Source organism: Anguilla rostrata, chromosome 18 (genome assembly GCF_018555375.3).
Source record: "Anguilla rostrata isolate EN2019 chromosome 18, ASM1855537v3, whole genome shotgun sequence".
Lineage (NCBI taxonomy): Eukaryota > Metazoa > Chordata > Actinopteri > Anguilliformes > Anguillidae > Anguilla > Anguilla rostrata.
Window position 1 is genome coordinate 30364065 of NC_057950.1, and position 25526 is coordinate 30389590.

Sequence of the window (25526 nt, forward strand, 5' to 3'; positions counted from 1 at the left end):
GCCTACGTAACCAGTAATATAATTGAGGCGATGCACTGTAGATACATTGCATTCATACAGGCCAGTTTACGAATTAAAATGTGGTTTATTTTAAATGATTTGTGTTCTTAATTGACCATTTTATAATCTATATAAGAATCCGACGTTTTCAATTTCTGAAAATTTTAAAGATATAATCAGTAAAACACGTGGAGATATTGTCGTTTTTATATAATTAGAATTATGTGACAATGGCGATTTAAAAATACGCATTATTATTTTTTTTGTTTGGAGTAAGCAAAAAATAAATAAATAAATAAAAAATAAAAAAGCTAATTTATAGCACTACTTTCAAAAACATTTTCAATCAGTGTACGGCCATGGGCTATGTTCCTGTTAGATCAGCGGCCCGCAAGGCCACATAGCTATGCTAATGTAATGATTTAATCCAGTGATTTCTGACAGGTTTAATGGAAAAACCAGCATTATAAATAAATAAAAAGACAAAAACTTTACAAAAAACATGTATTTCCCTTTCTTTTATTGTCTGCGTCTTTGGCGGATATTCGTAATAGCCGGATCTTTTTTTTCATATGAATGCCGTGTTCGTGAATAACATCACTGGATGTTCATTTGAGGAAAAAAAAAATCCACTCACCACATTGAAAGAGAAATGTAGAGCTCGCGTTCTCGGGTTGCAGCTATTAGTATCTATCCGTACAGCCGAACACCACTGGAAGACAGGAATTGTCTGTCTTCCATATATGGTCAAAGCCACGCCCCATGAGCGTCATATTCTGACTGCGCTGTTCCCGTGGGTTCAGAGTTTTGGCTCCCGGGAAACATTTCATTCCTGTGGGATAGAGGGCTGAGTTTTCAATGCTTCCGTGCATTCTGCAAGACGCTAAAGGCCCCTCATCAACCTCTCCGGTGTCCGGGAACACCTCCATGGTAATAATTTTTTTCGTTTATTTGTCTTTTGGAGCCGAAGCGCCTTGCCAGGAGTGGTCGATTCAGCGGTGTCCTGAAGGCTTTTGATGCGGTTGTAGAAGGATGACACCACATTGAGAGCATCATCAAAACGCAAGCATCAAACATTCTTGTTTTATACTTTAATATAAAAAAGAAACAATAACAACGATACCCTGAACTACTTCTACTACAGCGAACGGATCGCTTTCCAACAAACTGCCGAAGCGCTGCACTTTGTTTATGTTGTGCCAACACAGGAGATATTGAAGAAGGAAGCAAGACTTGCGGACGGTGTTTTACATGTTCTGATCACTCAAGAGTAAAGTCATTCTCTTCCAGTCACCAAGGAAAAGGGGGAAAAAACAAACAGAACTATTTTGACATTTAATTTATCGTCACTCTTTTGGAAGGATCTGGGTTTGCGTACAAACTGTTTTAATGTTTGGGATACAGGAGAACATACCAAGAGGAGGGACGACAATGAAAGAGGAACCACTGGGTGGTGGAATGAACCCAGTCCGATCGTGGATGCACACAGCTGGGGTGGTGGACGCTAACACGGCCGCCCAGAGGTACGTATGCCAAATCATCTGATTTTTAATGTATTTCTCATATCGACCCCAAATTCCCTCAATACTCTGTATCAATTACTATCTCCCCATGTCCCTCTTCAGCTTTCCCCCCGTTCATTACATCATATTACCGCTATAGTGACAAATCAAGAAATCTCTCGTCTCCCAAACGTGCTTCCTCGTCTCCAGTGTTTTTTTTTCTTATCATCTCTGTTTATCTCCAGCGTCTTCTATATTTAACCGAGATATCCCTCTGTTTTTTCCCCGCAGCGGCGTTGGTCTGGCTCGAGCACATTATGAAAAACAACCACCTTCCAATCTCAGAAAATCAAATTTTTTCCACTTCGTTCTTGCTCTGTATGACAGACAAGGACAGCCCGTCGAGATCGAAAGGACAACTTTTGTGGACTTTGTGGAGAAGGAGAAAGTAAGCCCTACTTTGGAATATCGTCCAAAACAAATTCACTTTGAAATGAAACGATGGGCAGGATGACGGTAGATTTGAGGTGGAACGACGTGCGCTTTGAGTTTTTCTTCGCCGAGGAAAGGAAATTTGTAGATAACTAACTTTTTGAAGGATTGCAACTATATTAAAAATGTTAGTTCCGTTTCATGTATCGCGGCAGATTTACCTTTTTGTCTGAGGTACAGGCAGATTAGACAGATAGACAGACAGATACATAGATAGACAGACAGACAGACAGATAGATAGATAGATAGATAGATAGATAGATAGATAGATAGATAGATAGATAGATAGATAGATAGATAGATAGATGCACAGTTTATTGAGTGTACAGGTTTTGCAGTAATTCAGATTGTCATCAGCGCAATATCTCAACGTATCAATGCTGGTTATTTACAGGAACCAAACAGTGAAAAAACTAACAATGGGATTCATTACAAACTACAATTATTATACAGCAATGGTAAGTTAAATTAAATTACTCATAGCAGGCATGAACATATACAACTATTTCATTTGTAGGCTACTTTTGGGTATGCATTTGTAGAGAAACAAAAATTTACAACAATAGCAGCAGCAGCAACAACAACAGGAATAATAAAAATAATAATAACCTGTAACACGTGTTATTAAGGCACCGCATTGGCATATGATTACAATCCACATTAAAGTTCATAATCCTGATAATGACTGTACGCGCATTATTTGTGTAAAAATTAACTCTACATTTTATTGGCATTAAATTATTTATTCACGGTTACCCTTCCATTGAGTTTACTATGCACATATATAGACTGACACGGGCGAAACAAAGTAGGCTGCCGCCACACACTTTGAACGCACATCATTTTAGGTACTTTATTTCCCTTCGTAGTTATATTCTAAATGGATGTTTTCCTTTCTCAGGCGTCAGAACAGAACAGGATCTTTACGTACGGCTAATAGACTCCATGACAAAACAGGTAAGAGCTGCTTAAATTAATATCCAAATATCCATGTTTGAATCATGAATCATTGTTTTGCTTTCAAATGAAGCAATATGCAGTTTGTGTTATTGATACTGCATATATTTCATAAACATGACTCAACAATTAAACACATGTTCAATTGTGTTTGCTGATATACATGGTTGCACTAATAAACGGAAGTATAAGGCTTCCTATTAATGTATTATTATTACACATTTTTGTCTATAATCTACGTTCCACAACAGGATTTAAACATTCTAAAATAAATGTGTCATTTTAACATTACCGTTAGGGAAATAGATTGAGTCAATAGGGGATATCCTGATACAATGTGAAATGTCCAGTGTTAATTCAACTCTAACAGATCATATGTGAGTCCAATAGGGATTATGTACTCCGTAGGAGTTGATTTGACACTGAACATTTAACTGTGCACAGAACCCTATCAGTAGAAAATGATAAAACTCTGCCCCGCTCTTGAAACGAAGAATAAAAAGGGACTTCTGGACTAAAATACATACATAAATAATGCATTCTTGTATTTGTATTTTTAGCCTTAATTATGTAGGTGATATACATATATCACATGCATAATACGGCATTCAGTAGTAACGCATTTACATTTTTATTATTATTTATGCACAAGACCTTTCCAGAATAAATTAGCCGATGTATCGTTAATACGCCCTGTCAGCAAGGTTTACCAGCGGCCGAAATTCGGACAACATGTAAATCAATTAATAAACTAAATAGCAGATTCTGGTTGTTTAGGCTACCTGGGCGCTTGTCGTGTAGGCCTAAATGTAGTCTTGTTTTGCTTGAGTGTTGTGTAGCTGTGACAGTAATGCTAAAACGGACTAAAGCATTTAGTCTTCTTTCATGATTTCAATTGCGAAAGAAAAAAGGCGCCCATTATCCTGAGAGCCGCTCTTGAGTTGACAGTGTTTGTGTTTTTTTCTCTTCTTCTTCTCCTTTGTTTTCAGAAGCTAAATGTTTTCGGAAATAACTGGCTCTTAATTCATGTACATATAATTACGTTTCTAACACAAAATAAAGCTTGTTTACTGATGGTGAGACGATGCGAGGTTTTTATTGAAACTAATAGGCTGTCCGTTGGTCCGAGTCGAACTGAAAATTTGAATGCTTATTTGCTTAATTTCCCACTGAAGGTAAAATAGCCTGGATGTAACCAAGCAGTAGCGGCCGGCCTTTAGTAGTCCGAAACGGGAAAAGAAAGCATAATATTGCGAATGACTACAAACGTACAAACATACTTTTTAAAAGCCGACAAAACAAACATTTTACTGTCAACAGTTTATCCTAAACTAACACGGGGAGTTTTCCCCCAAATGGACGCAGTAGTCTGCTGTTTGATGAAGAAAAACATTTTCTTATTACTTGCACGTGGATATCCTATCCCACCGTATTGTCGATGCACTGTCTATTTTTATTTAAAGTTGTTCACACCGAAGCTAGTTCAACGTGTGACTAAGTTTCCACACAGAAGTAACGGGACTGGCGTGTGGCTAAACTGAATAACGAAGCGCACTCGGGAGGCACCGTATACAGCAGACAAGGCATGTGGGGGAGAGAGACAGAGCGAGAGAGAGAGAGAGAGTCTGTGTGTGTGTATGAGAGACAGAGAGAGAGAGAGAGAGAGAGAGAGAGAGAGAGAGAGAGAAGCGAGCGCACCTACAGCTCCCCACCATCTGTTTCAGCCAATGCTCAAAAATTACTCAACCGTACCCCCAGACACCGCTTTTTATCCAAAGAAAAATCATTGTTAGCAGCTGAAAATAAACAACAGATTGCCCATTAGCACTTTCCTCTAGTATCAGCAGATTATGACCATATTGATGTATACGGTTATGAGTATTATTTGATCCGTCCTTCTGTATCTAATGAACGCCTTCATTAGCTTTTGGTAGACAAAGTGTCATTTCATATGTGTGTGAATTATTATAATAATACCATGTTGTCTTTATTTACATAATAATTCATATATTTGGTATAGTTTTTTTATTATTTATTGCCAGTCTATTTGCAAGCAGCCAAAAAGAATGCTGAATATGATTTGATGTGATTGTAATTTATGTTTTAATGGTGACCAGCTTGTCGACACCAGACCTGTTTGGCCAGCTACTTCTCATTCTTAGCAACACTGGGCTTGTACATCACAACCACATTATGTTGCTGAACCTGTAGACTATAACGTGTAATTCAATCGTCTGACCCATGTTCATATTTATCTGCAATTTTAAGGCAATTATATACGAAGGTCAAGACAAGAACCCAGAAATGTGCAGAGTTCTACTCACACACGAAATCATGTGCAGGTAAGCGAACACGTTGTTTGTATAAAACATAAATGTGCGTCCCGTAGAACTGGAGCGTTAAATTTTCAGAATATCGGCATCTATTTCGCTTTTGGGGTCACGTGCATCAGCTTTCGTTTGCTTTGACAGTGGCCTACAGATGCAGCATAAACGAGCAAGCTATACTTCCATGGCAACTGTACTAATTTTGATGCAGCGCAAAGTTCACTGCGTGTTTGTTTAACATCGTGAAGTCAACCTAACGTGAGCAATCAATGGATTATACGTCTTCTGTTTTTGTCTGACTTGTCGGCCAAGGTCTGGTAGAAGTTCAACTTAAGCGTCTGCACGAAATCTTTAAACCCTTTTTTGCACAGTTCTATTAATTTAGAATGGTATAGGCAAATACGATTTACAGTACCATTGCTACCCGAATTCTAACCGCGCAGCCATATGTTATGTTCTAAAATGAAAGGCAATTGGTGCAAGCGCGCAACGGTCCGAAGAGGAAACTGTCCTGGTGTTACAAACAGGCCATATGAAGCGTATGACCGCGACATGTTTAGCGGAAGACATGGATATGTTGTCAGTGGGGGAAAAAATTGATTAAAACAGGACTCGGACGACATACAGGACTGAGGCGACATTTAGACGCAGATTCTATTCTACGTACTTTAACAGCACCTCACCTAAGGCCTAGAGAAACTCTTTACTGCTAGAAGAGACAAAACGCGCGCTGATTTTATTTTATGTTGCACAGGCTGTATAGACATACATGGCTGACCTTTATTTCTAGTTCGTGAAATATGAATGATTGTTAGTTCGGGATGGAGGGATTAGAGATCAAGACTCGTGGTGTAGAATCTGAAACTACAGTAGAAGACAACGTGCTTTTAAAGTGTTATTTTTTCCCCTTCCCGATATGAGCGTTTGCTGAATGACATTTATTCGCAGACATCTTCACATTGTGCTATTGTAAAAAAGCGGCATTTTTCTTCTGTTGGGTAATAAATATGAATTATAGTCAATGCAGAGGAATTTCTTTATCATTCTCTTCTGCATGAACTTCAATTAACATGAGAAGTGCACAGATGTGATTTTAAGCTGTAAGTGGAGGGCTGTATTCTTTCGGTAATCACTTTCGCTGTCAGTCCTAAAAAGGCTTTATATACCCTCCCTACCATATGGTGTTAATTTAGCTAATTTAGGCACGTGGCATTATACAAGTGTGTTTTTAACGCAAAGAGCGTAACCGCGTTTATTTCATTTATGCTCGAACTGAAGGTATGCTCACCGAACGAGATTAGCTGAGGTGAAAGAAGGCTTTTAAGATCATAATTAATAGATGTCCGATAAATTTCGGTCAAAGATGGAAGCTTGCATCATTTTCAGAAACAAGTTCAGAAGATGTAAACATGAGATAAAGCTTTTAAAAGTTTCTTCCCAGTCTTCAGAAGAAACATCAGTTTGTACAATGTATTAATACGTTGAAAACAAAATTTACCTAAAGAGATCTATGCTAAACCGAGAACCGCGGGCACAGTATGATATCAACACTGAATGACCCTTTAGCCTACTCCAGTTGTAAAAGAATAACATTTTCCCCTTTCTCCACAGCCGATGTTGCGACAAGAAAAGCTGTGGCAACAGGAACGAGACTCCATCAGACCCGGTCATCATCGACAGGTTGGCAGCTCGCTTTGCTCCTTCATTTCGCCGCCGTTTTTTCGCGCGGGACGCTGCGGTTGGCTCGGCCCGTGTTTAGGTTCACGTTGTGCCGTGTTGTTCTCCTGTGTTATCGAGCACAGGTGGACTGGCGGAGATTCCCAGTGGCCGCCTCAGTGGGGAATCGGTAATTGCTTTCGAGTTGTCAAGGGAAGCGGTTTCATCTGTCTTTCTGCTTGCTGTGAGGAGTATTTTATGCCCAGAGAGGTCTTGGCTGGAAATGCGTGGAGATATCACAGAGGGCTTCTTCCTAATTTGCTAACAAGTCTTGTATTCAGTTGTGCCCGTGATATTTGCGTTTCTCCTAACTGGCTTACGTTTCTGCATCTTTGCTATTTTAGCTTTATTTAATTTTGTGTCACTGCTCTGATGGTTACCTATTCCAGAAGTTCTTGTTCATTTATGTTTTTTTGGCGAGCTTCCCTTAGTTTACAAAGTTAACCTAATTTAAAGACAAAACAATTGGTAAACAGATGGGGATAAAACTGCTTCTTACGGTTATTCTAATAGCTGGTGTCTTTTCTTCTTTTAAACTCATTGCTATCTGATTGTTTGGAGTGGGCTGTTGATTGTCTGTTTCAGTGCTCAGTTTGATGAACGGGATCGGTTATAAGGGAATATTCAGTGTAATCTCTATGGTGTTCTGTCACTGTTATTATGCTTGTAATATGCACATGAACATCAATTTGGCAATCAGTGCAGTTTACAAAGCAAATATGTAATGAATGTGTGTGTTTAAAACTGCAACTAAATTGAGGATTAAGTTTAGGGCAAAGCGTTTTGGAACTTTGAATGCTCTCCCTGCACCCAAGCCTGATCCCCAAGACCATTAGGAGTCACCAAGTGGAACCAGTGATGTAATGATAAAGCCTTCTTTGGATGAAAGCCTTTTAGTGGTTAGTGTGCTCCAAAGGGAGCAGGACAGTGTCCTCCAGAAACGCCGTAGCACTGTGGCACGTCCAGGCGAAGTGAGAGGCGGTGTAGGCTACGCTCACGGTCAGCACGGACGACTGCCGCTGCTCCTGCCTCACGGAGTTAGCGTTTGATTGTGAACTACGCCTTCCGTGGACGGGAAAATGAAACACATGGGAGGACTCCTGGTTAAGCCGGGGAAAAAAATAAACCGCCAATGGATCGCAATGCTAATGTTTGAGTTGCCGGAATCACTGTTTGCTTAGTGGAGAATGTTTGGTATCTGACAGCGGGAACGTCTTTCTCATTAGTAATCAAATAAGGCTGCCCAGTTGTTGCTGTCACTCTGCTAGTGGCTTACCAATCAGAAAGGAGGATTCGCAGTCAGTGCAGGGCTAAATGTACGAAAATAAACAAGGGCTCCAAGAGATTAAACCGTTTCTGCTTTTCACGAACCTATTTCTGGGCACAATTTATTTAGCAAATCTGGCAACCAATTACCATTTCAGCTTCATGTTACTACTACTGAACGCGGAAACAAATTTTATGAATTTTATCATAACAGCATTTCCTTAAAAAATAGGCATAATGATAATAACTGTGAACAGTTTTATTTTATGTTTAAGGATGTTTCTAGTGTAAAACTCAAATATTTCTGTAAAACATGTCGTAACATAAGAATATGGGAAATAACTCATACCATGCATTTGGGGGTTCTATCATTATTTGAGCAAGTTAAATGGCGAATCCATTTGTGCCAAACATTAATGCTTAAAATAATCTTAATTATTGATTGAAAAGCTGCTGTGTGCCTCTATATTTAGCCGCGCACATGCTTTGGAAAGCATCGTCTGTGAGCTTCAAAATCCACAAAGAGACAAAGGCTTCGTTGAAAAGCGTGGAACTGAAACCAAACATTAGCCGAAAGGAAAAGCTGCTGTTCAAAGTGAATTTACCTCAAACACTTACTGTACAGTCAGTGCGCTGTGGGCTGACGCCAACGGATTGCTAGAAACTCTAGCGCAAAATACGGCGGTGGGGTCTGTTAAATCATACGCATTGTACGCATATGTAATGCACGCATGTATTTCGTCAGTTGTTGTTGTGGGCGTTTTAGCATACACATTTGCAGTGAATATGGGGTATGAAATTTACTTTGTTATTTACATATTTATTTATTATTTTGCGAAACCATATTGCTATAAGCACAGTGGACATATTTGCTGGCACTGACGGGAATGTTAAAGAATCATCCAACAGCTACTGGCAGAAAGAAGCATTTGATCTGAGGATATGAAACGGTAATCCAGCCTTGCATGGAGGAATGTAAAACTAGCATTAATTCATTCAAAGCAGAACTGGCCCTAAGGGGTCTGGGGACCCAAAGAAGGCTGTTTTTGTGGCCCCAAAGTGGGAAAAAAATAAAACACTTGAATTTTGAATTGTGTAGCCGGGGGTTTATTTTGGCATTTGTGTGCATATAAGAAGCTTGCTCTACTGAATATTTTGTAAAAACTGATGTACTTCAAAATAATGTAAGGGACATATTTCAAAACATTAGACTGGATCCAAGTTCTTTTTTCTAGAGACTAGGAACTAGGACATGTTGAATTTCTCAGTGCATCGTGCTTGAGTCTGTGGTACAGTACACTGTGTGTAACTGAAGTACAGTACGGAAATGGAAGCGAAGACTGAGATTTAAAGGGGACCAAGACGACAGGACCAAAGGGATATTGTGAGCTCTACTACACAGTGAAAGCTCACTTTTTCATTGTGCTGAGGCTGAGAGGGATTTGAGTATCACTTTCATAGTGGAGAGATTTGTTCAACAGAATCACAAAAGCATGTTCCTCATTAGACCCTCACATTGTCTGTCTATCACAGTTTAAAAGCAGATCATTTTATAGCCTGTTGGACCCAGGGAATTTCACTGGCTATAAATGGAGATAGTGCTGCATAATATGGCCATCAAATGATTTCCATCTCTCTTCTCTCTCCTTTCTCGCTCGCTGTGTGTATGTGTGTGTGTGTGTGCATGTGCATATCTGTGTGCACATGTGTGTGCGTGTACATGTGCGTGTGTGTGTGTGTAACATGGTATTATTTGTATGCATTGGAAAACTCATAGTAAGAAATTGTACATGCTCCTTTCTTTAGATTGATTGTAAATGGATAAAGGCCAAGTTTTAAATCCAGCCACAACATGCTCTGTCTTTTAATGTAAGAAACGGTATTTATTCCTTTATTCATTAATTTAAAAAAATAACTTAAAATTATGAGGACATCAGCCTTGTCATATATTTGCACAGTGTCAAGTATTTGCACAGTGACATAATTTGTGTTGTTTTGGCTCTGTACTCCAGCACATTGGATTTGAAATAAAACAATGAATATGAGATTAAAGTGCAGACTGTCAGCTCTAATTTTAGGGTACTTAAATTCATATTGGGTGGGGTTGTTATGGCATGGATGGCCGGCACTGGAACTGGCTCACTTGCCTTCATTGAAGATTTGACAGCAACATCAGGATGAATTCTGAAGTGTACAGAAGCATCTTATCTGCTTGGATCAAATGCCTCAAATCACAATCACTTCATCTTGCAGCAGGACTATGAACCCCAAACATACTGCTTAAAGCAACCAAGGAGTTTTTCAGGACTAACAAGTGGGACGATCTTGGCTATCACATGACCTGAATCCAACAGAACATGATTTTCACTTTCTGACAAGACAAGACTGAAGGCAAAAAACCCCAAAAAACATAGAAATAAAGATGGCTGCAGTACTGACCTGGCAGAGACTCACCAGGGAAGATTCCCACCGTCTGGTGAATACTATGGGTTGCAGACTTCAGGCAGTCATTGAATGCAAAGGATTTGCAACCAAGTAATACATATGATGACCTTATTTAAGCTTATCTTAATTTGTCCAAATACTTTTGGTCCTTTTGAATGGAACTATGTGTATGAAAATGGCTGTAATTCCTACACAGATCACCTGATATCACCCTCAAATTAAAGCTAACAGGCTGCACTTTAACCTCATAATCATTGTTTCATTTCAAATCCAATGTGCTGGAGTATAGAGCCAAAACAACACAAATTGTGTCACTGTACAAATACTTACAGACTACACTTACTGTTGTGGCCACTTATTAGGCACGCCTGCTCATTGTTGCTAATAGCATGCTCCTCCCAACAGCGAATCATGTGGCTGTAACTCAATATATAAAGCATGCAGGCATGGTAAAGAGGTTTAGTTGTTGTTCGACCCAAGCGCTAGAATGAGCAAGACACCTTGGCACGATTATTGGTGCCAGACATGGTGGTTCCAGCATCTCACAAACAACTGCCCTCCTGGGATTTTCACACAGTACAGTCTCTAGAGTTTACAGAGAATCGAGTGGTAAACAACAACAACAACAAAAAAAAACATCTAGTGTGCAGCGGTTCTGTGAGTGAAAACACCTTGTTAATGAGAGAGGTCAGAGGTCAGAGGAGAATGGGCAGGCTTGTTCAGGATAACAGAAAGAACACGAACAGTGTTGTAAACACTGTTTACAGCAGTTACCTGTTAAAGGGCGGCTCTGAACACACTTCGCATCGAACCTTCGAGCGGATGGGCTACAGTGCAAGATCATACCGGGTTCCACTCCTGTCGGCTAAGAACAGGAAGATGAGGCTACATTGGGCACGTGATCACCAAAACTGGACAATTTCAGATTGGAAAAACATCAGCTGGTCCGATGAATCTCGATATCTGCTGCTGCACGCAGATGATAGGGTCAGAATTTGGCGTAAACAGAGTGAATAAATGGATCCATCCTGCCTTGTGTCAGTTGGCTGGTGCTGGTGATGGTGTAATAGTGTGGGGTATATTTTTTGGGACACATTGGCCCACTTAATATCAACTGAGCATCATTTGAATGCCACAGCATACCTAAGTATTGTTGCTGACCATGTGCATCCCTTTATGGCCACAGTCTACCCTTTTTCAAATGGATGCTACCAGCAGGATAATACACCATGTCACAAAGCACACATCATCTCAAGCTGGTTCCACAAACATGACAGTGACTTCAGTTCACTCCGAAGGCCTGCACGGTCCCCCAGATCTCAGCCCAACAGAGCACCTTAAGGATGAGGTAGAACGGGAGGTTTGCAGTATGATTGTGCGGCTGAAAAATCTACAGGAGCTGTGTGGTGCTGTTGAGTCAGCGTGGACCAGAATCCCTGTGGAGTGTTTCCAGCACATTGTTGAATCCTGGCCGTGAAGAATTCAAGCTGTTATGGATGCAAAACGGGAGTCCTACTCAATACTAGATAGGTGCATCAATAATACAATGGGGGGGTCTCAACACAAAAACAGCTGTTTCTGCAAAATGGTAAAACATACTGCACACACATATAAATACCATGAAATAAAAACTGATTTGATCTCAAATCCAAATGCCTTAAGTAGTTAGTTAGTTATGTTTATTGACTTCCAAAAAAATATACATACAAAAATAACAAATTGCACTCACACTTTTAGAGAACACTGTAGTGTGTGTGTGTGTGTGTGTGTGCGTGCAATAGTATAGATATTATTACGAATAATAACACATGCTTACAGCCATAACTCCTAGTTGAATTGTTGTTATGGTGATTCTGGGCCTGGGAATCAGACCACAGGACGGTGTTAAGTCTGATCGTTGAGGCGGTCGAGGGGAGGGGCTGATTACATTACAATCAGGACGTGTTTCCGCGGCGCCCTACTGAGCGCGCTCAGTGCCGCCGGAGCCGCCGGAACAGACTCGCGATCCATTAGTGACGGCGTTCTCAGCAGCACCCTCCCAGATGGTACGGGGGGCACTCGCCCCGCTCGCTGGCATCGCGGAGGCAGTCACTGGCATCCGCGCGGAGTTGGCATTTCAGATGGAGTTTAGGGGACTTATCATTCCAAATGTGTCCTATTTTCCTGTAGTCTGGCCAGACATCTGTTTATCCCCTCTTCTCTGGGAGTTTGGTACAGCTCGAGTTTTTTATTTTTAATTTATTTATTTATTTAAAGAGGCATTGCTGATTTAACAGCTGTTGCAGAGTTTCAACCCCGGTGGATCTTTAAATATTTCAGAACTGACCTCAGACGTCTATAAATTATTCATATTTATTTTTGGAAAAAGAAAACGAGCCATTTATTCAGTTAGTCAGGGGAAGAGTCAAATTAAGCAAAAATATTTTAGCCTGATATGCAAAAAAAAAAACCAAAAAAAAAACCAAGGGGCCAGTATAACTATCCTTTCAGTTATAGGTCACATTTTTATTTTATTTTTTTCAAGATAATTAAATATTAAATGAAAATGCATTAAAAAAAACAGTCCATGGCTTTTTGTAGAGCTATAAAATAACAAAAATGTGTATGTGTGTGAGTGAGAGGGAGAGAGAGAGAGTGTGTATGTGTGTGTGTACACGCGCGTGTATGTCTGCCTGTGTGTGCATGTGTGCTTGTGTGTGTATGTGTGTACATACACATGAATAGTGTTCTTACTGAGCAGCACAAATGATAAGAATTTAGCATCCTATATTGTGTTGATGACAGTTTTAAATCACATAGTAAGAACAGCCTGTTCTGACACAAGCGGCTCTAAATTTCTATTAACCTGCCGTTTATCTCTGGAATAATGAAGGGTTCAGTGACAGATTGGAGTTTTCCCAGTCAGCAGCACTTCCTTTCACTTCCTGTCACAAAGGTCAATGCAGCCTGACCTTGGGGCCAACCCAGCCACTGAATAACTGAGGCTGTAGGAGTTTTTTTTTTTTTTTTTTTTGGTGAGCACACGCATTGGGGCTCGACTGATTTAGCATGTTTAAAGGACTTCTCTGCACCCGTTCAAAATATTTGTGTAATATAACTGCAATCTTCTTATGATTGGTTTAATGGTTGCTATGTTCATTATGAGTGAGTTATTCTATGAAGATGTGGGATTGTAAGACCTTTAGGTTATGTGATACACTGCAGCCATGTAGAAAACGTTAAGCCTCCGCTCCTGTGACGTTGCACAAGCATAACTACATCTGACTCCGTGGAGGCTGGAAAAATGGCAGTGTTTCAAAGGTCAGCGTTTTGTTAGAAATGGTATGTAAATTAGAATCCGCAAAACAGACATTTTTAAAAATTCCATTTACATTTTGGCTAAGTCCCGGACTGTCAGGGATGATTTTTTAAAAATTCATTTTCAATTCCACGTCTTTTCAGAAACAGAGATTTTTCCCCTGCTCAGCAAGGCAACATTTGGATAACGCGCAAAGTGGGATCTGTTGATTAACTTCTTAAATGACATGTTTTCACCGCATCTGCATAATGCAATTAAAGCCGCACGTTCGGCGCTAACGCGGCTTCTCGCGTCTCCCGGCAACGCCGGTGCGCGCGGCTTCTCGGTTTTTGGTCTGAGCCGGAGGTGACATTCAGCTGTTTGCGCTCAGGCAAGCTGTGGCTCTGACGTGTAAATAGTCGCGCTGAAGCCATCTGCCGGGGGTTCGGCATGTGTCGGTACATCTGGTTAGCAGCATCGACTTTACGAAATACGTGTCAGACCACTGTAGAAAATACAAACCTGTGTGTTACCGTTAGCCTGAAAATGGATAACAGCTGGCCAGCTTACTTATTTCAGAGACCGAGGAGAGACCACTGTTGGTAAAATAGGGGAAGGTGCGCAGATTGTTTTATAACCGCCCTGGTTTAAAATCCGATAATTAGAGCAGAGCTTTTAAAGCCATATTCAAGCTGACTTCCTTCAGCATGGTTGTGTTTCCCCTGTGTCACTCATCGCAGTCTACCTCAAGCACGTGAGTGTGTGCTGAGAGTCCCACATCCAAGTGACTGGGTGGACTGACAGCTTGCATGTTTTTGGAAGAATTGTGTGTGCATGCATATGTGTGTGTGTGTGTGCGCGTGCCTGTGTGTGTGTGTGTGTGTGTGTGCATGGGGGGGAGGGGTGCATGTGTTTATGTGTGTGTGTGCGCACGCATGTGTTTGTGTGTGTGTGTGTGTCTGTGGGGGGGAGGGGTGTATGTGTTTATGTGTGTGTGTGTGGCAGGGGTCAGCAGCGAGCTGGTATGTAGAAAAACATGCTCTCTGAGGTACTGTAAAAGCATTCCTGCCTGCAGTATTGCCTCATTGAGTGTAGGAGTTGCAGCACACTGGACAGTAGCCATTTCACTTGTGCTTTTCAATTAATTGTGTCAGGCAAGAAACTCACTAATTGAGCTTTGAAACTCCTTCTGTGTTGAAGCTGTACGTATGGCTAATGTGATTATTCGACAATTTGTTTACTTCACACACACACACACATACACACAGGCACACACACATGCACACACAAACACACAATTCAAATGCACACACACAAACACACACATGCACACACTCGCACACGTATACATACACACACACCCACACAAACTTTGTGCATGTTTCCAGTTGATAAGCTGCCATTTGTAAATGACCTCATACTTCATACTTGAAGAATAACTCCACTTCCCACTTATTGCGTTGATTGTGCTTTCGATGTCATTTGAGTGGCAGATGGGACTTTATGAGCCATGAGATTAAGGGGAGCGGGGATGCCCCCCCCCTCCCCCCCCAGACTGTGTGCAAATGACAGCACCTCGTACCCCCAGCAACTCTGAACGAAGCCTGTTTTAATGATGAACTGCCCCGTCCACCGCAAGGATGGGGGCCTTGGCAGGCATCACCTACCCTCATGCCCAGAGAAACCACCCCCCACGCTAGCCCCCACCACTAGCGCCGGGGGCAGAATCTCTCTCCCCCCACCCTGCTCCTGCGGGTGCGTGCCAGCTTCGTTTCACGCTGGACGCACGTCAGAACGCAGAGACTTTGTGCTGTGGTGAAACGATGTTGTAAAGTTTGGATCCCCGGCGTGTTTATCTTGCCTAAAAAAGCTACTGCGCTATTCCCAAACGGACATAACCCCCCCCCCCCCCCACCCCCCACCCCCATCCCCATCCTCATCCTAGTCAGGCTGGAATTCCGCTGTGACATTAGCGTGGAGTGAGAGCTGGCAAAGCCCTCAGCGTTCCCAGGAATTCCTTCCCAGATGAGGAAAACACATGTGGGAGAGGAGGGAATGCCGTGTAGCATGTAGCGCAGGCCTAGCGCATCAGCGTTTCTGCGGAGAGGAAAGGCTCTTTCTGCAGATACACAGCACAATTACCGGTGTTAATTCAGCTCTTAACAGTGTTAATTCAGCTCTAAACAGTGTTAATTCAGCTCTTAACTGTGTTCATTCAGATCTAACAGTGTTAATTCAGCTCTAAACAGTGTTAATTCAGCTCTAAACAGTGTTAATTCAGCTCTAACAGTGTTAATTCAGCTCTAAACAGTGTTAATTCAGCTCTAAACAGTGTTAATTCTGCTCTAAACAGTGTTAATTCAGCTCTTAACAGGTAACATTTGGTCCCACTCTGGAATTTTACTGTGTGTATTTATCCGAAAATCTTACTTTTACCACTGGGATCATTTCACTTCATAGACACTATTTGATTGGCAGGCTGATTTTTGTAATCACAGGTATGAAGACACAAACAACCACACAACAAGCAAAAAGCTAACTATTTAAAACTGAGTCGAAGGACATTGATCGAATCTAAGCTTAATCTCAGTACATCAAAGTGTGACTGATGTGCGATAAAAGGACGTTTTTAATTTTTGTGTGGAACCGAGTAGACCTACTCTCCCCCCTTTAAAGGGCTTTTAGGATTCCCGATAGGCACTACTTCTTCCCATCACGACAGTTTGGAGGACCTGAACAGAGGACCCGCACTCACAGGCACAAAAGAAACCCTTTTAAGGATGAAGAGGGGGTTTTATTGTACAATGGACTGAATGCAGGTACCAGCTCAATTGAAGAACAGCCAGCCTAATTGAATTGCCCGTGGATTTGCCTGTTCGATTGTGAGGAAAGCACTCGAGCGAGGAGCACTTCTTTTGCGTGACACTTGTGTGCTCTTTTACTCCGCTGCTCAGTAACAGCCCAGAGAGCAGGGGTTTGATTCCAGGCCTTTAGAGGTGCGGGAATCTCTGTTCAGAGATGTTTTGACGTAAACAGACTAGGCTAACCTCAGTATAGCCCAGGTTTACCCTGATATAGCCTGGCTACATTCTAGCCCGCAAGAAAACTTTCCCTTTTCGACCAAATGTAGCTGGGTTTTCACCTGAATGCCTAGACGGCGTTTCAACAACCTTTCACCGATTTTTCACCACACAAATGTTTATTGGGAGTTCAGAGTGTTCTTAGAACACTTGGTGGTATCAGTCTGAATATGAAGCGTGCGACTCTAATTTTGCATGAGCTGATCTCTTTGGCAAAGGAGATGTTACAGACCCTGTTGAATGATTTATTCGACTATTATTTAATGCAAGGCAAAAAAAAAAAAAATAGAAATAAAAAGTATTCAGAGGTAGAAAGGATGCATACTTTTGTTGCAGAATTTATGCAAAAACATAGTATGCACAAAAAAGAGAAACAAAAAAAAAACAGCTCTCCTGTTGCCAGTTACCCTCCTGTTATATCCTTCCTTAGTGTCTCCCACATACTGCCTAAAGTATGCTGGGTCGGCCTTCCCCATCTGCAGCCGTGAAACCGCAGCCCGGGTCTCGGGGAGGGTCACATGTGGCAGGTACTGAAAGCAGAGATGGGCGAAGGCGGGTGGGGGGTTTACAGTTAAGTATGAATTCACACCCACAACATGTGTTCTGCATTACAGTGGGGTTAGTGAATCCGCTCTGTGTGGCTGAATGATGTGGTCTCTCTGTGGAATCCCTCGTGTCATTCCTATTGCGCGATTTGCTTATTGGAAACATAGCCACTGCATCACCTCCCTAACAACGATAGACCCCCCCCCCCGTCCCCTCCCCCCCAGCCAACCCCCACCTCTCCATGTATCTCTGTTTTCTGAATGTACCAATTTGTAGTGTGACACCAGAAAGATTAGGTTTGGAAATAGTCTGCAGATTGCATTGGACATGGTGCTGGTCCCAGCAATTTGAGGTCACAGGACAGTGATCTGGACATTGGGCAGGAGCCATCAGTTACCCCTGCGAAAGTCACTGGTCCTTGGCTGGCCCCCCCCCCGGCCCCCAGGGTCCCTGGGACGGTCCCGGAGACAGCCTCCTGGCGAGAGGCGCAAACAAGTCCCATTTATTAAAGCTGACAAGTCGTTTCTAAATATAGCCCCGGTTTTTGTCTTTTAAAATGCGGCTCTCGTTCCCCCCGGCAAATCGCTTAACGAAAGAACAGCGTGTGAAGGCCGCACACCTTCACCCCTCCGGAAATCAGCACAGCATTTGCCTGGGAGGCCGTCTGCGCGCCGCCGAGGTCGGTGAACTCGAGTGAATCGATTTAAATTCACATTCTAAGAACTAACAAATGGAGAGAGAGAGAGAGAGAAATAACAATACAGCACATTCATGCAAATTAAATCTCAGCAATGAAAGAGGTGTAATTTTACGTTCGGCAAATCGTGTTTTCTGAAACCGCGGTTGCTGGCTCAAGGCTATTTGTCATTACAAGTGAACCACCGCTTGAGACCTCATTATAATCATTCCCAGCAATTACAGAGTCCGGAAACCTTCTGCAGTCCAAAATGCATTTGTACTCATTTATTAGGTTTAAACTGTGTCTCATTTACATTGGTTTGTATATGTGGCGTGATGCTAATTTATTGTGTGTGCTTCAGGTCACACGAAGTTAACACATCTCAGGCAACATCATTAGAGATGCTAAATAAAAGCCCTCCAAATGTTCAGCACCACTTCCACCTCTGTTATGAACTCTCTTTTTCCTGGTGCTTTTTAGATTATTCCTCACATAGGGTAACATTGAAGGGTAAACAGAACTTTGGCTACATAGTCATTCAGCTGCTGAATGCACTTAATAGACACCCATGGCCATTCTTCAGTAATAATATTAAGATATTAAAATTTTCTTTACAGTTATGTTGCTTTCAAATGCTATTAGGGTTTGTTACTCATTTTAAGTTTAATGAGGGAAAGCAAGTCAATTTGTGTTTGGAAAAATTACTCTCGGGGAGCTTGATTTAGTTGGATGTATCAAGCACACACAAAGCAAATTGCATTAAGCGTTGTAAATATAGCACATTAATTATTACATTACTGACGGTGATGCTTCCTTGGCTTTTATCAAGCTCTTATTTCTTCAGTAACACCTACTTATGTTGCTCTGAGCTTTGTCAACTCAGATGTAATTAAAACAATCGTTATCAATCATTAACAAACAGAAAACTGTAACGCTATCAAAGTTAATACTTTATATGTGGGAACATTCAGTCTTAATATACTGTGCTTGAGATATACTGTCAATATATGTATACTGTATGTACGGTTACACTATGCTTGTATGCATTTGTTTCATGTGTTCTGCAGAAATACGGATGAGCTTTTCTTGTCCTGTGTGCTTTGTGGTAAACTTCAGTTTTGACAGGAACGGTGCATTTGATCAACAGACACCATGATTGATAAGCACGAGAAATGCAGATTCAAGCTGTGTACAAACTAGCCTGTGGCGCAGTGCTTGTGTGTGATCAGAGACAGCTCTGAATGCTGTTTCAGTACAGCAGTCAAAAATGTGGCCATATTGACAGCTATATCAATGAATGTCAGGACTGATGAAGAAGTAGCAATGTGCAACTTTAGTGTTTTTGGCACATGAAAGAGAGCAGGGAATATTAAGAGATGGTAACACATAATTGGGATGCCCTCTCATTGCTGTATAAGGGCAAGTATACAAATCTTTAATTTATTCAGTGACATTCCCCTAACTTTATACACTGTACTGACGCATCAACTGCATTTACACTTAGGCTAAAATAAATATATTAATAGAATAGAATGCAGGATTATTATATATTGATATAAATGCTTTTTAAATTATATTTTGATGGTAGAAAATGTATAAGAGTTTGATTGCATCATATATTCTGCATGCACTGTTCTGATGAAGCTGAGTCCACAGATTTCCATTCCACATTGCAAATAGTCGCATGCTTGTTGTTCCATTGCCGACTGACAACAGCTGACACTGTTTTTGCACTTCCTGTTTAAGTGTGTGCTTGAAGTGTGCTTAATACAGAACATGGACCTAACAGCTGCAGATTTTAATCCAGAGTGTGACATGGCAGTTGTACCCTTGTTTTGCCCAATATATAAATATATATTAAAGAGAAAAAGTCATCAGGAAAAACATATATCTATAAATGTATGGTGAAAAAAGAAAAGAAAACGATTCAGTAAATAAGCAGTGAGTCTTACGAACAACAGATTTCAGTATTACTGTAGGCTAGGTTACTCTTGCTGTCTTTATCAAAACTGCCTGTTTGCACAGCAAAATTGTTCTGTTGAGAATCTCCGCAGCAGAGCAAACTAGCCTACTAAATGCCCTTTAGAATCCTTGTCGAGGCAAAATATTATAATCGCGAACGGAGACGTTCCGCGAAGTGGTTAAAAATGTGGTGACAGTACCTGCTATCAGGACCTGCAGTTCCGAAGATATACGAGTGATCACATGGCAGGAAGCAGTAATTATCATTTGGTGAAGAATGTGCGATGGTGTTAGCGTGATGAATTGATCACGGATCGGGAACCTGGTTTAACTGTCATGTTTCGGAGATAAGGGGGAGCAGGGGGATTGTTCCTTCTCTCTGCGAGTTCACAGCCGGCCAGTTTATTAGAGCAAATCCCAAATGTTTTGTAAACTCATTAGGTTCCGTCCAGCATTAATTTATCATCATAGGTGGAAGCTCGGCGGCCGCGGAAGCCGGAGGAAGGCGGTAAAACCCTCGCGATTTATGGAAGTCTCTGATCAATCACTCTCATTTGCGCGAGCCTTTTTTCATTAAATGCTTTTAAAACCGCCCCGGATGATCTGGAGGATGAGGTCACGGCCATGGTTTCCGGAGCTCTGCGAATGTTCTCGTAAGATGATGGTTGATTCATTGAAAGGTGAAAACACGCAGAGAGTTGTGGTCATGGTCATGTGATGATCGTCAAGGAGGCCAGTTCCCAATGTCTCTGTCATTCTTGGAAGTAAAACACGTTGCATCAGATGTTTTAAGCAAATGGGCTAGTTGGCGTATCTGTCCATGGATTTTATCTCCCACCCTAAAAAGTTTGATATAATATCACTTTGAAGCATTAAATAACACTTTTCCTTCCTGTAAGAAAGCCATTGTCTCCTTTCCCTTTGTCAGGCGACTGGAATTAACGCTGTGATCAAAGGTAACACATTTGGAAATAATGCTTTTTTTTTTGAAGGTGGTCTATGGAATTGCACGACGCTTATTAAAAGAGATTTGAAGGCTTCATTCGTAGCTGCATTCGTCTAGGATTTAACGTTAGCTGCGAACGCGAGCTCCCCCTACTCTGAGGTCTTAGCGCCGCTCTCACTTTCGCGCTGAAAGCTGGGATCAGCGTGCCTTAACTGCGATAATGAATTATGACAGAAAATTCCTCGTTCTGGTTCAGTGGCATGAGGGGTCCTGGATGGTCTATATCAATCCATCTGACTTATGTTCCCGTGTCTTGATTTAAAGGATGATGGAAACCTTCTGCTGGCACTGCATGTCAATTGAAATCAGATTTCACCCTCAGCCCAGCGGTATTGATCCATATTTAACATCAAGGCTCGGAATTGATTGGCATTGATTAACAATAAAAACACTCCTCTGCTTGTCCAGAAGCCCCGCTCGATATTCTGAATGAAAAAGCATTGTGGCTCTACTCTGCATTGACTGGAAACGAAAGACAAACAGTGGCAAATGAGAAACAAAATAGAGCATTCTTGAGAAGTGCACGAGCTAATAGCTACCTCGTGTGGTACAGATATATGATAACGCATGTGCAGTTATATTGTGTCTTTTGAGTAAAAATGATTAAAAGGAAAACAAATTGAATGTTTTAACAAATATTGAAAATTCACAGTGAGTACGTGTGTAGAAAATACACTGATTAGGGAGAGAACATTTCTGGGCGAACAGCTGGTCTTAAAAAAAAAAAAAGTCTATAATTGGATTAATATGTAGCGAGGAAGTTTAAAGCCATGTTTACATCAGCTTGATTATTAAATAGCTGAAGTGTGTGGCCCCATCAGCAATATGAATTCCTCACTTCCTTACGATTAAGTGCAGCCACACACAGTCATAATTCCCGCACATGCGTGACTGTGTGTGGTGTGTGGTGTGTGGAAAGGGGCCATATCGTAGGAGCTCATCTCCTCTGAGTCAGGCTCGCCTCTCTCTCCTCGCGCTTCCTGCTCCAGCCTGCCGGCCAGCGGGCTTCCTTCCTGTCGGCCGCGTTCGAGCTACGCGGAGGCCGCCGGCACCTGGAAGGCATTACCCGATCATTTCTTAACACCCGGCGCTTTACGGTTGCGTAACCACGGAGACAACCGCAAATCCCCCGCGGGGTGGTGAATTTGGGAAACGCTTTTCACGGCCGAACTATCTGGCTGAACCTGCAGCGGCTGGCTCTACGGATGCAGGGGCGGGCGATGTGTGACTCATTTTATTTGCGATAGGGCAAATCCCGTTTAATGCTCTTATGTTCGGTCATGGCGTCGGCTCTAAACCCCCTCCCCTCCACCCCATCCCGTGAGTATTCGCAGTTTGGTTTGGTAGAGGGAGACCAGCAGTGTGTGGGCTCCGAATGAGGGGGGGGTTGTGATGCAGGGTGGCCTGGGGGGGGGAATTCCCCTCCCCTCGGACTCTGGCCACCTTGTCTGGAAGCTGAGCCTGACCTGATTGCTGGCCAACCCCTGAGGTTGGGAGAACGGACAGAGCCTAATTCACACGCACCAAAACGCTGCCTCACTTCCACAGAGCACATAAAGCACATTAGCTGATAAGGCTTTCTTTCATTCCTCTAAGCTTTCTATATGCACTGCATGACCAAAAGTATCTGGACACCCCTTCGTCTGAGGCTGTTTTTCATGGTTTGGGCTAGGCCTCTTAGGTGAGGGCAAATCTTAATGCTACAGCATACAAATTCTAGATGATTCTGTGCTTCCCCCAACAGTTTGGAGAACACCCTTTCCTGTTTCAGAATGACAATGTCCCAGGGCACACAGCAAGGTCAATATTGAAATAGCTTTGTGGAGAATGGTGTGGAGGAACTTGACTGGCCTGCACAGAGCTCTGACCTCCACCCCATCCAACACCTTTGGGATCAATTGGAAAGCCAACTGCGAGCCAGGCCTAATTGCCCAATCAGAGCCTGCACTCACTAATGGTCTTCTGGCTAAATGGAAGCAAATCCCTGCAGCAATGCTCCAACATCTAGTATAAAGCTTTCCCAGAAGATTGGAGGTTGTTGTTATAGAAACAAATGGTGGACAAACTCCATATTAGTGTCCATAATCTTGGATGAGATGTTGGCTGTCATGTGTCCACATACTTTTGGCCATGCAGTGTATATATAATAAAGATGAGAAAAATGTATGGTGATAAATTGTTCAGCCCGTTTGTACAGCGTCTGTGGAAAATGCTCAGAGTTTAGAGTGATGGACCCTGTTCCAGCTATCAGTGTTTTAGATTATTGGGCCGAATGTTCTTATCACTGTGAAGTGGCTGCGTGCGTTAGTGGCTTGCGCTGGTCGGCTGGAGTAAGAATGAGTCAGGGACTGGACGGTCTGTCTGGCTGATGAGAGTAGATAAGCTGAATGGCTGGTTCTCCTTATCAAACATAATGCTCTTATAAGTTAGCTTTCGGAGGCAAGGGGATGGCGGTTCGTGGATCGCGGGGTGCGCGGTATCTACTGTTCATCTACAGGGTCCTTTAGCAGAGAGATTGAGACCCTTCTCTTGTTTTTTTTTTTTTTTTACTCAGACAGTCACAGAGGAAATGAGTATTAAGTACATGTGCCTGCTTATCTGTCTGAAATTATTGTAAAACGTGGGCCCTTTTTGAAGAGGACGTGCATTCTGCAGTTGATCGTGATGTGTTGATCGTGAATCTACTTTGTGCCAATTTGGGCGCGCATGCGCAATCAGGAATGTCACCGGGAGACAGGCGGTACCCGTCTCACCGCCAAATCGAGGCCCTCGCGGTCTGACCTCTGTGAGCGGGACAGAGTCCCGGCGAACGTGATTCTAATCGCCCATCGCGACCCCCGTCCCTATCTCCGTATTTATAATTCTCTCCCTTTTTTATAGAAATTGCTGTTGACCGAATCGGGTAATCCTCACTGGCGATCTCTCCGTACGCAGTCATGGGTGAAACGTATCGAGGCAGTGTTGGTTTTGCCGGAGCGCGCCGAAAATGGAAAAAGAGGTCGGGACGCGGGATTGAACGTCCCGGCTTCGTGGTTCTAGATGGACTTTTGGATAACCTGACCACTTCCAGGGGGCCATTAAAATGAGGGTCACATCGTGTGCTCAGTTATGTACACAGGGAAGGGCGGACAAAGGCGAGGAAAGGAGACAGATAGCAGTACGTGTGATACGGAAAGGCATCGGACTGGACCCTGCTACACACTTTCCTCTGTGTGTGTGAAGCGTTAGCCGCTGCTAAGTCTCAATGCAGACAGTCCAGGCTCTGAATGTGAGAGGAGAGCTTTTCACCCGGTACTACCACCTCAGAGAAACAAAATGAAACTCAGCCAGAAGTGCTTGTAAACATTTCTTCCTTTCACAAGCGAAAGAAAAAAAAAGAGAGAAAACGAGGGCGGCAAGCTGGAGTGCGTCGTCATGGTTTCTGACGGGTGAGGCTACGAGCGGGAGAGTGTGGAGAGAGCGGGGCCTGCCAGAACGAGCCCTGAGGTCCAGCTCCTCCCTGTCTTTGCTTTAGCCTCAGGGAGTTAGTTCAACGCACAACATGTCCAAATGAAAACCCCTTCCTCTCTACAGTTCCTGCCATTGTCTTCTTAAATCGTACCAATTTTATTATTGTTGTTATGACTGTCATTCACTTTTTGAACATGTAAACTCCATAACATTTATTTAGTTAAGTGTCATATCAAAAGTATCATATTTCATATTTTTTTTACTGTACGATCGGATGCAGAATCTTCTTTGTAACACCTTATCTTAAGCAGCATGCTCAGTTTAAATGTTAATGACAGTGTTTTGCATGGTGATATTTTTCCGTATGCGCTTGTGAAAATGGTGTCATAGGCTCAATCCACACAATTTCGTACTAATCAGCTTTTCTGTCAGGCAAAAGTAAAAAAAAAAAAAAAAAAGAAGAAAGGTCCAGTTGTACAATGCTGCATTTGTTTCCCTGGAAACATGTTTGTTTTGAGATTGGCCTGTCAATACGTGAATGAACATTTCTGTTTTCCCCCCCTCCTCCTCCTCTGCTTAGCTATCGTTCGTTTTTTTACCATGGGGAGGGAGTGATACAAAGCCGCTATTTGTTGTTTGAAGGAAGTGAACTTCATCAGGTTGACTTAGATGTGTGCCTCAAATGTCAGTCAGTAGGGCTTTCTCCTAATGAAGTGCTGCATGCTGATTTCTTCCTCTAGGCTCTGAGGGATTATACCCAGCAAAACGGGGGGAAAAAAATAGTGTTCCCAGCGCCGGTGCATCGAAGTGAGAAGTTTTGA

At 42.3% G+C, this 25526-nt stretch overlaps 1 protein-coding gene across 12 annotated transcripts in view; it reads left to right on the top strand.

Annotated features, from left to right (window-relative positions):
- Positions 1-861: 861 nt before the first annotated feature.
- Positions 862-25526, top strand: part of LOC135244878 (transcription factor COE3-like) — a 101063-nt gene continuing 76398 nt past the window's right edge. For 3 of the 12 annotated variants that reach the window (XM_064317523.1, XM_064317526.1, XM_064317527.1), the window contains exons 1-6: positions 864-1523; positions 1794-1950; positions 2389-2452; positions 2896-2951; positions 5220-5293; positions 6890-6958. In XM_064317523.1, the coding sequence (XP_064173593.1) occupies positions 1390-1523; positions 1794-1950; positions 2389-2452; positions 2896-2951; positions 5220-5293; positions 6890-6958 (554 nt within the window). In that variant the 5' untranslated portion in view covers positions 864-1389. Of the gene's footprint in view, positions 1524-1793; positions 1951-2388; positions 2453-2895; positions 2952-5219; positions 5294-6889; positions 6959-25526 lie in introns of all 12 variants that reach the window. The other 9 variants (XM_064317529.1, XM_064317530.1, XM_064317531.1 and 6 more) reach the window with 5 other exon arrangements.